At 56.8% G+C, this 10,896-nt stretch overlaps 1 protein-coding gene across 1 annotated transcript in view; it reads right to left on the bottom strand.

The window, feature by feature from the left end:
- The window catches only part of Iqca1 (IQ motif containing with AAA domain 1), a 125,262-nt gene that overhangs the window by 93,186 nt on the left and 21,180 nt on the right, over nucleotides 1-10,896 (bottom strand). Inside the window, exon 7 of the mRNA XM_034637405.2 lies at nucleotides 5,437-5,642. Within this exon, the coding sequence (XP_034493296.2) occupies nucleotides 5,437-5,642 (206 nt within the window). The remainder of the gene's footprint in view (nucleotides 1-5,436; nucleotides 5,643-10,896) is intronic.

Below are 10,896 nucleotides of genomic sequence, written 5' to 3'. Positions count from 1 at the left end.
AATTCCCCTGACCTTACATTACTTCAGAAAAAGGAATTTTTATAACTTGTGAATTCTGCACAGTGCACCCATGAGGATGCCTCTGAATGGCCTCTAGACAGAGGGGTCAGGAACACCAGGATGAAGTGTCCCCAAGGGACCAGCCAGCTGCACCTTCAAAGGAGGCCACCAACCCTGGAGCAACTAGGGAGCCTCTGGGTGGACAGTGAAGGCAGGCCTGTCCCTCACGTCCCCCAGGACCTCATGGGGAAAATGACTCCCGTTTACACATGTCCACCTACTCCGCACCAGAGGATGGTGTACATCCAAGAGTGGCACAGACGTGTTCCGTAATCTGACTCTCTAAAGTCAGTGTGCATAAGAAATTCATAATCAGCACAAACAGATTGCCTTTCTCTTTTTTCTAGTATGTCTTTTAACTCGGGTTTTTATTGTAAAAATAATACTTGTTGAAACACAAGGCTTCTCATAGTATGGAAGAATATGAAGTAACATGCAGCCCTACCTACCACTCTTGTCCCTGGAGACAGCAAGCTTGCAGCTTCTGGTGTGCCCTTCCAGAGGCTTCTCAGGCATGTACAGACACACATTTAAGAAGCCAGATGTGTTTGTGGCTACGGTAGTCCCCGCTTATCTGCACTTTCTTTTTCTATGGTTTTGGTTTCAATTACTTGCTGTCAACTGCGGTCTGAAAATATTAAGTGGAAAATTCCAGAAATAAACAATTGGTAAATTTTAAACTGTGTGCCATTCTGAGTAGCATGATGAATTACTGGGCCATGGGCTGCCCCACCTGGGCGTGACTCATGCCTTTGTTCACCAGGTCCACACTGTATATGCTACCCGCCCTCTGGTTACTTGGTAGCCATCTTGGTTGTCAGAGCGGCCACTGCAGTTCTGCAGGGCTGTGTTCCAGGGACCCTTATGTTAGCTAATACTGGTCTCAAAATTCAGGAGTAGCGATGCTGACAGTTTTATTGTGTGGCACCTTATTATACACGGTATGTCTTATTATTAGTTGCTAGTCTTTCTGGGCCTAATTTATATAATCAACTTTGCTGTATGGCTATGCTGTGTAGGGATAAAAGCAGAGCAGGTACGGGGTTTGATACCGTCCATGGGCTCAGGCATCCACTGGGGTTCTGGACTGTGTCCCACAGACAAGGACGGGTACTGTATATTTTAACTTATTTGGGCTTACAACTGTGCACAGCACTTTCAACTTGGCTTTGTCACTTGATAATATTGGAATTTAAAATATTTGTTAAAAATAAAGAATCATTTTATGGGAAACACATTTGAATGCTTGTTCTCTGGCATGTAAGGAAAGGAGAACCCCTGATAGCAGAAGTTCATGAACATGGGGCACATGATCCCATTAACTATGAAAGTGAAGGTTTTAATTATACATCCATGTGCTTTAATCAGAAGGCTCAGCTCTTCTGAAGCGAAGCCTTTCTACCTAAATTTCCTGGTTGCCACTGCACACGACCATCCCGAGAGCGTTTCTGCAGACACAGCCAGGTAGGTGGTGAAGAGTGGAGGCCCATGACCCCATCACGGCACTGCCCCTGCTGCTTGGGAAACTGATGTGGCACTGTCTTCCTAGGACCAGGCTGGGGCTGAAGTCCTCGTGCGAGAGGGCACATGTGCGGAGCAGGTGGCTACTTAGGGAGAAAAGTCCTAAACGCCCCAGAAACGGCACCATCCTTGTCCTCCGTCACAGAGGAGGAAGCTAACCCCAGAGAAGCTGAGGGACTTGCCCGAGGTTGCACGGCGCTTTGCGGGAAGCAAGGATCCAGTTTGCCTTCTGAATCATTCTGCAGAAGTGCCCCGGGGGGAGCCAGGTGGCTTGGCTTCTCAGCTCCAGGGGGAGCGGGAGGAGAGGGCAGGAAGCAGTCAGGGGGGGTGGCACTGTCACTGTCAATGGGAGCAACAGGCCGTGAGGAGTGTGGGCAATGGGAAGGGAGTGAATGAGTGGGACGTGCACCGAGTCCTTGAGACCCCAGCAGAGTAGAAACGCCAGCTTGGCTGTGGGTGACCATGGAGCGGGGCGGTGCACAGGGCCACCGGTGGGCATCGGGCACTGCCCGTCTTCTGACTGTGTGGCACGACGTGGGGCGAATGTGGTGAGTGGAGAGGCCCTGCTGGACGGTCCCCTGGGGCCTGGGTGTGGCACTGTCATTGTGCTCAGGGTGGACGTGAGGTCCAGCAGAACCAGTACCCCAGCAGGGTGGGCTCTGACACAGAGGGCACACTAGCCGGTGCCCAGGGACTGGGACACCAGGCAGAAGCCAAGGGCTGTAGAAGGGAGTCCCCAGAGACAGGAAGCCTGCAGCTCAGTGTCTGAGGAGCCAGCTGGGGCACGGGGACTCTTGGGTCAACGATGGAGCCACAGGAGGCAGAGCACAGACCATGCTGTCCGGGTGTCGCCGCTGTGCTAAGGTCATCGTGCCTCGAGTTCCTCCTGTGCTGGGGGTGAGGCCGATGTCCACAACCCACGGGCTCCAGACACAGAGCAGAGATGAGCAACGGCCTGGCAGAGAGGGACGCCAGCAAGGCCACGGGACGGTCTGCGCGCTCACTGCCCCAGGAGCCCCTCCCCAGTTCACAGCACCTCTCTTCTGGTCTTTTTGTGGGGCTGGGAGGACCCAGGGCCTCCCCCTGCCAGCCAGTGCTCAGCCTCTGAGCCACAGCCAGCCCTCGGGCACACCCAGCTTACTTAGAAAGAAGTTTGCTGTGTCACACCCGCAGTGGCCTCCAGGACCCGGTGCGCGCTGCCCCCCTCTTGTATCGCCTTCTCTCCTGCTGGAGCTGAAGACTCAGTGGTGGCGGCTCCGCCCACCCTGGTCCTAGGGTGACAGGCGGCCCCAGGTGGGCACTCAGCCTGGGTGGCCGAGGGCAGTAAGGTCTACGCCACCGGGTCTGCATGGCACCCCACGATGCTGGCGGGACAGGTGACGCGCCTCTGGACGCTTTTCTCAGGATTGTCCCCGCTGCTAGCTGACCCTGAGTGCCTGGATGCTGCTCCTTCTTGGCCTGGGTGCCCTGGTGGGCGGAGGAGTCCTCGCCCCCCTCTACGGTCAGATGCCACAGGGAGAGAAAAACAGGGGACATCTGACCCAGGCCTGAAGGGCTACTTCAAACGGGAAGGGTCAGGGTTCCCTGTGACTGGCCAATGCCGGCTTCTCCTACACCTGGACGGGAGCGGGAGCCGAGGACAGGGCTGGCGGGGGTGCTGGCCTGGTGCTGTGGGCTGCGGGGAGCTGCGGGCATTTTCTGAGCCACGACCACGACTGCTCCCTTCCCTGCAGCTCTTCTGATTCATCACGATCGACTGGTGATGGGTCCAGGGTCGAGTGTGATGGGCTTTGACAGATGAGGAGGAAGCTGAGGGAGGAGGGAGAGGGCCACGTGCGGGCTGCACCCCCTCCCCGCTGCCAGCGTCGCGGTCTCCTGACTGTCCCCACAGAACCTGCGCAGCTCCTGAGTCCTCACGTGAGGAGACCCCGTGCAGGGGACTCGGGATGTGCTCTGGTCTGCTATCAAGTACCCCGAGGAAGATACCGGAGAGACGCTCACAAAGGTCATCACTTGGAACCCGAGACACCATCAAAGGTTTGGAAAGGGTACTCACAGGAGGGGACGGGACCCCCCCCCCCCGGGCGAAAGCATGCCGTGTCGCATCAAGGAAAACCTGCCCCATGCCCCTGATTAATGACAGTGGACTGTCCAGTACAGGTACGAAGGCCCGAATGGTGTGAACACACTGTGTGTACGACCAGAGAGGTGAAGAAATGAGCCCTGTGTGTGTGATCTTTGAGAATTGCAATGCATTTTGCTGTCATATGTAAATAAAAATAAATCAATTAATTTTTAAAAAACCAAAGAAAACCTGTCATGACCTCTAAATGTTACCAAGGAGACCACGGCTAGACCCCCACGTAAGGCAGCACAGAAGCTGACCAGCCTCCTAAGTCACGGGATGACCGACTCAGGTACAAGGGCTGGGGTCTGTCCCCACCAGAATGCACCGAGGCACCCTGTGGACAGATGGGGTCTTCAGGAGGAGGTCGGGCCCCCACGCTCCTACCAGGGGAGCAGGTGGGCTGTCAGGAGCGGGTGGCTGTAGAGGACTGGTTTGGCCCTGTCCCTCTCACCACGTGGCACCCCCTCCCCCAGTTATGGCGCAGCAAGAAGGCCTCACTGGAGGCCGCCCCTCCAGCCTGGACTCCTAGCCTCCAGAATCTGAGCCCACAAACTTCATGTTGTTCATAATTCACCCAGCGGGAGGCGCTCTGTTACGACAGCGAGAAACACTAAGACGACAGGTTACCCCCAAACCCAGTGGTGGGAACAGCCAACGTTGACTGTGCCACAGCCTCTGAGGGACGGGCCAGGTGTGGCTCTGTGGGGAGCCTCTGCCTCCAGCCCACACAGCCGCAACCAGAGCCCCGGCCAGGACAGGCCACCCCAGGCCTCCCCTTCCAGGTCCACACGTGTGGCCGTGGGTGGGACTCCACTCTTGGCTGCTGGAAGGAGGCCCTGGGAGCCTCCCTCAGTCCCAGGCCTCTCCCCTGGGTCCTCTCAGGCAGGGACTCCTCTGAGCCGACAGGAGGGTGCGGGAGGTGAGCAGATGGCGGTGAGAGCCCAGCCTCTGCTGTACTCTCCTCAGTGAGTCATGCAGTGTAGACCACACCCGAGTCACTGGGCAGCTCAGAGCCTGCCCACCACAGGGGTCACATCACGATTTCTGAGCGGAGGTCAGCTTTCTCTACCCCTAACAGTTCCGTGCCCGTCCCGCTCAGCTGACCAGCGCAGGCGTCCGTGTCTGAGGATGTGCCCCCTACTCAAGAAACGGGGAGCCCAGCGGGGACCGCCAGCCGCCCTCCCTCCTCCTGAGACGAAACAGACCCTAGAGCTGTCACGAGGGTCACGGGCAGTGCCTCCCACCCTGTGGAAGTGCCTGAGGAAGACCCCTCGGAACCTGGCCCAGGAACTCACTTTAGGGCACTGAGCACTCTGTGGAGGACCCTCTCAAGACCCTTGCGACACGAGGAGGCCGGGGCCTCGCCCCAGAACTGCTGACCCCCTCTCCGGGGCCTGGGTTTGAGAGCCCTGGGCCTCAGGCAAGCCGCAGCTGGGGGCCCAGGGGGAAGGCCGCACCAGCCGGGGTCCCGGGGCCTTCAGCCAGGCCCAGCTGAGAACGGGCGTGGGTCCCCCCGGGGTGGGCTGTGTCCCCCATCCTGTCCTACTTCTGTGGTCACAGAAGCACTATCTGGACTGTATTCCACCCCAAGCCGAGAGCACGACAGGACACCGTCACGGAGGAGGAGAGAACTGACACCCCCTGACCCTCCCCGGGTGTGTCTGAGTTAAAACGTGCCAGGGGCTCGGCCTCCGAGGGACGTGGGTGGGCGCACGGACTCAGCTCACCTGCACTCGATGAACCACTGCCGGATCTGATCCCGCAGGCTGTCCTTGATGTCCGGGCCCTCCGTCTGCTGCAGGTCGTTCCTGACGGTCACCAGGGCCTCCCTGTAGCCCTCCTCGTGCCTCAGCTGCACCGCGCTCCGCAGCAGGCTCACCTTCTCCGCCTGGATGATGGCGGCACTGACTTGGTGGAAGAGAGGAGGGGGATTCTGAGAACGGGAGAGAGGGGGGGAGACCGTAAGCCACAGCACGGAGAGGTCCTGGAGGGTCGCAGTGCCGAGGTCCCCGGTGGCGTCCTTCCACCTCGGAGACGCCCAGAATCCAAGACCAGGCCTGGCAGCAACCTTGGGAGGTGGCCCACCCCTGGGGGGACACCGGGGCTCACTCCACACGGCTGCCCAGACGCAGGGGCCGGCTGCCTAGGGACAAGCCCATCCAGTGCTGGCCCATGAATGTCCCCAGAGGCCCAGCGATAGACTCTGGGTCCCCAGGTGGCACCACCAAGTGGCAGTGGAGCCTCCAGGAGGTGGGCCCGGTGGCGCTCCCTGGGAGTGTGCCCTTGAAGGAGAGTGAGGGACCCAGCCCTTCCTTTCTCTCTTTTGCTCCTGGCCGTGAGGTGAGTGGTTTGGCTCTGCGGCCCAGCACACGACGTGCTGCCTCACCAGAGGCCCAAGGCAAGGGGCCCATCGGTCATGGACTGAAACATCCAGAACAGTGCGCCCAAATAAACCTTCTACCTTTTCAAGTGGATTTCCTCAGGTATTTTGTCACAGTAATGCTAACACCTTCAATGAGACGTCTACAGATTCCTTCACACTAGGGAAAGGAAAACTCGACCGAGCTTCCTGGTCAGTCGGAGGACAGGAATGTAGAGGAAGAAGGCACTGGAAGCCAGAACCTGAGGAAGGAGCTGGAGTGCTCTGATTTCAAGAAAGAAGACACTGAACACGTCCACTCCATCCCTACCAACCTCCAGGGAAGGAAACGACACAGCAGACCCAGGCATCCTGCGGCAGTGAGCGTTTTCAGTGGATGTTCTCCCTTGAAACCCACTAAACCCACCCATTGGCACGTCAACTGGCAGCAGAGCACCCAGAGGTGCTGAGCCCCGCAGACCCGCCTCTGCAGGGGGCTGGCAGGGGCAAACGCACAGTCACGTCCCCTCAGACTCCTGAAGAAGTGGGGCTGGTGGGAGGAGGTCAGCACGAGCCAGGGAGGGGCACAGGCTCATGCAGCCAGTCAGCTGCTGCCAGGGGCTTGCAGGGGATGCGGGCGAGGTCTTGGAGAAGGACGGCGCGTCTGGGGCTGGGGCACCTGGAATCAGAGTCCGGGGGCCGAGGGCCGGCTCTCCTTGGTGGACAGGACCGAGCTCTGGAGGTTCTGAGATTCGCCGGGAGGTCAGGCCGAGGCTGCCCAGGGCCAGCGGACACGTTCTCAGGGGTGTGCCAGCTGGTTGTTAAACGGCTAGTTTTGAATCCTGAATCATATAAGCTAACCCTCGAGCTGTATTCATGAACCGAGTTCTCAATACTCCACGCTCCTCGACCCCAGGTCCCGTCCCTGTGGGCCATGCTGTTGGGGTCCCTTGTCTCTGCTGCTGTCCTGTGGGATGGAAGGCCACCCACCAGGAGTCTCTTCCCGTCCTGGGCCTGGGTCCCCTCCACAAGCCTCCCTCAGAGGCTGTGTCCTAGCTGCGCGCTGCTCCACAGCTTCCAACAGCCCCCGCACGGTGCCCGGCACCCGCTCCCTGCTCTGCCCGTCACCTTGCCCCTCCGCGGTGGCCGCTGGCCTGGGACACTGAGTGGGACGCTCCGCAGAAGCCCCAGGACAGAACCCCAGGGCCTGGGCCCGGGAGCCCCCGCCGCGATCCCTACTGGGCTGGCTGTCTCTGCGCCGGGCGGCACCAGCCAGCAGGCGGGCAGAGCCCAGGACGGCCACCTGGCAACGGCATCCAGAAACGTGGGGGGAGAGAGCAGAACTAAAGTCCGTCCACATCAGAGCGTGGGCTGTTGGCATCGGGGCAACAAGGGTTAAGCCTTTGGGATTGTCTTCTGCGCGTGACAAGAATCAAGACCAACTGGTCCCTTTCTGGTCTTGATTCTTGTCACGCGCAGAGACACATCCCAAATGGATTAAATGTTGGATGCAACAGCACGTCTGTGTGGACGGACAGACGGATGGACGCGACTGCCAAGACACAGCCCTGACGCTCTGGGGTGAGAGGCATTTCACACGAGGGGCCGTTAGAATCAGAGGACAGTCACGTCCACCCAAGGGGAGAGAGAAAGGGGCCACCCACGGAGCCTCACGAACACAGCGTGGGGAAGCCTCAGAACACGAGCACAGGCTCCAAGTTCAGTAACACGAGGAGGCACGGCTTCTATGATGAAAAGTGAACGCAGGGAGAAGCACAGAATCATTTTAAAGAACAATGTTAAAAAAAAACCATCTAAGTCCCCGAGGTGCTGGGCGGCGTGGCTGGTCGTGGCTGTGGGTGTCTGTGTGGAACTCAGGGAGGAAACTCCCCCATTTCATCATTTAGGTGAAACCGGACCCTGGATCTCCCAGGCCACGTCTCCCACCCCTGGTGGGATCCTAAGGTGTGAATCAGAAGTTCCTGACCCACAGGGACTCCCCTCCCCACAGTGGGTCGCCTTCCTGAGGGGCCCCTGCTCCGCCCCTGAAGACGCAGGCGGTGTTCCGAGACGAAGTCACCTCCGCCCAGTCACGCTGCTCCTGTCATCCTCCGCAGGTCCCCTCCCAGGTGGGTACTCGCTGTGCTGAAATGGCCCCCCCGCTGTCCTTCCTCACAGCAGGCGAGTCTGGTTCACGTCTTCTCAATAGCTTTGTCAGAGGTGATCAGCAAACTCCCTCAACATCCACAGTCCAAACAGAAATCACTCGGCTCCCGCGGCATTTCCTATCAGCCACACTGAACAGCCATCGGGTTAATGTCAGCCCCACGTGTACCTTCACCTCTCTCCTTATTGATGTTCACATGAGGAGCCCACTGAACGGATGAGGAGACAGAGGTTCAAAGTGGACTCCACCTTCTTCATCATTCGGTGTCAAGGAAGGAGCCAGCAGGAAGTTCCTGGCTCCTGTGGCTCTGCCTGCTGCCACGCCATGCTGTGTGGTTAATGTGTGTGCATCTCTGTGTGTTTCTTGATGTCGACTTTCTCTGACAAGGAAATGCATTTGGTCATTTGGGGCTTCCTTCCCTAGTTGGTTTTTGAATCGAAAGGTTATAATGCATTTAGGTCCCATGTTAATGAGCACCTCTTCCTTTAGGCTACGACATCTTTTCCTCTTTAGCAACTTTGGTCATATGGAATTCAAATGTGTTAACTCGTGGTATAACAGCAACTCATTTAAAAATAAATTTACGAATGTTAAAAGGGAGCCAGAGAACACAATGACATGTTCTATATTGAAACGCATCAGCTATAGAACGATGCATCTTAATGAAGGCTTCCCATGTGAATAAACCATTATATTTACAAGCTTTCCACTGTTAATGACCCAGAACGGGATAACGAAACCTACATTTATAGCAAGGTCCTCTGTCAGCAAAAACATACATATTAATAATTGATGTTGCTGCAAAAATAGGACACAACACAGCGCTTCCTGAGTCTGTGGGCAAATAGCACGACACGGTCCATTAACTTAACGTGCTTAGCTAATGTTTGATGGGCTTTGTCTTTAAAACTCCTTGTTCAAATTAGGAAGACAAAATGGACATTTGTCCAAATGAAATGCCGTTCCCTCTCTCGGTCCCCAGTGGACGTGCACTGAGGGCTGACGACGCTGGCGGCCTCCTCCAGGTGCTCCTGGGGCAGGGACACTGGAGACAAAGCTGGAGCAAGGAGGGGGACGCCATCCCTGGCCACCTACAGCCACCTCTCACCCCTCTGAGCAGAGACTGACTGGCTGTGCCTCGGTCCTCGCGGGCACAGAGACGCGAGCTCGGCCCCCCGGGGCGGGTGCCGCACGCCTCGGCTCTGATGGCACACGGAGGACTTCGGGTGGTCCGTTTCGGGATGGTGCAGAGGGGGTGCCACAGTTGACGGAAACCAGCCACCTGGCCCCACGTTTCCTTCCGGGCAGCACATGGTACCGCGCATCTGTGCGGGTCACACAGACGGCCCCGGGGAGCACAGGGGGCTGCGGCAGCAGGAGCTGAGCGTCCCCAGGGTGGACCTTTGTTTTAGAATCCACAATTTTAGCAAATACAGAACTATCAGAGACCTAAAGTGTTTTTCCAGTTCATTAAGTCTAATTTTTAAAAAACAAAAACAAAACAAAAAAACACCCAGCATCTGAAAATTTTGCCTTTTTTAGGAACTTGAACCAAAGTTGTAGAGCTGGACTTATGATCAATCAGTGGTGGAGATGTAATCGGGTCCTACTTTCTTTCTTCTTTTCTTTTCTTTTTTGGTACCAGGAATTGAACCCAGAGGTGCTTGACCACTGAGCCGCCTCCTCAGCCTGTTTTAATTTTTCTTTTACGATAGGGTCTCAGTGAGTGGCTTGGGGCCTCACTGAGATGCTGAGGCTGTCTTCAAATTTGTAATCCTCCTACCTCAGCCTCCCTAGCCACTGGAATTACAGGTGTGTGCCACTGCCCCTGGCTAAAATTGTTTTTAATAGATACTTTGAGGGCACTTGTGATTTGCCAGGCATGATTTTAAGTCCTCACTGGTGTTATGTCATTTATTCCTCATGGCAACTTTATGTGGTAAGTAGCCTCATTACTTCATTTTATATATGAGGAAACAGGCACAGAGAAGTCTGGTGAGTTGCCCAAAGTCACACAGCCGGGAAGTAGCAGACTGGGGTTTGGTCTGAGCCATCTATCTCCAGTCTTTGTTCTTGTTCCCAACTGTTTTTATTGGTGTGTGGTGATCGTACATACAGAGGGACCCGCTGTGACATACCTGCACAAGCCCCAGCACCATGCTTGGCTGCCTCTTTGCGGGCAGGTTTCCTGAATTAAAATGCTGTCTGAAGATGGCGTTTGGCGGGCACTATAAATCATGCTTTCTTCAAAAATGAGCATTTGTGATTTTAATGGCTATTGCTAGGCTGCCTCTCCAGCCTTGCGCCCTTGGCTCTCCTGGTCAGGGTGACAGTGCCCGTGTTGGGTGCCTTGCCCTTTTCTAACTTAAACGGCACCTGGTCACCGTGTCTGAAGGGGCATGATGTGACAGGCTCACGATGCGATCACTTAGGAATCACGGCTAGTCCTTCTCCAGTGCTGGCCGTGCCGGCCTGGCTCTAACCGAGCCAGCAGCCACCGCGTCCCTGTTGGCACAGACGTGCAGAAGCCATGGTGCGGGGCTCACGGTGCGGCCGGCTCAGTGCTGGGGTCAGCACGCGCTCTGCCTCCCAGGGGACCCTGGCTCCAGGCCTTGGCCTCGGCCACTCTCCCAAGTGCACCAGGGACTGCGTGATGTGCCC

Source organism: Marmota flaviventris, chromosome 11 (assembly GCF_047511675.1).
Source record: "Marmota flaviventris isolate mMarFla1 chromosome 11, mMarFla1.hap1, whole genome shotgun sequence".
NCBI lineage: Eukaryota > Metazoa > Chordata > Mammalia > Rodentia > Sciuridae > Marmota > Marmota flaviventris.
The sequence above is the reverse complement of the archived record's forward strand: the minus strand, read 5'-3'. Positions and strand labels throughout refer to the sequence as shown.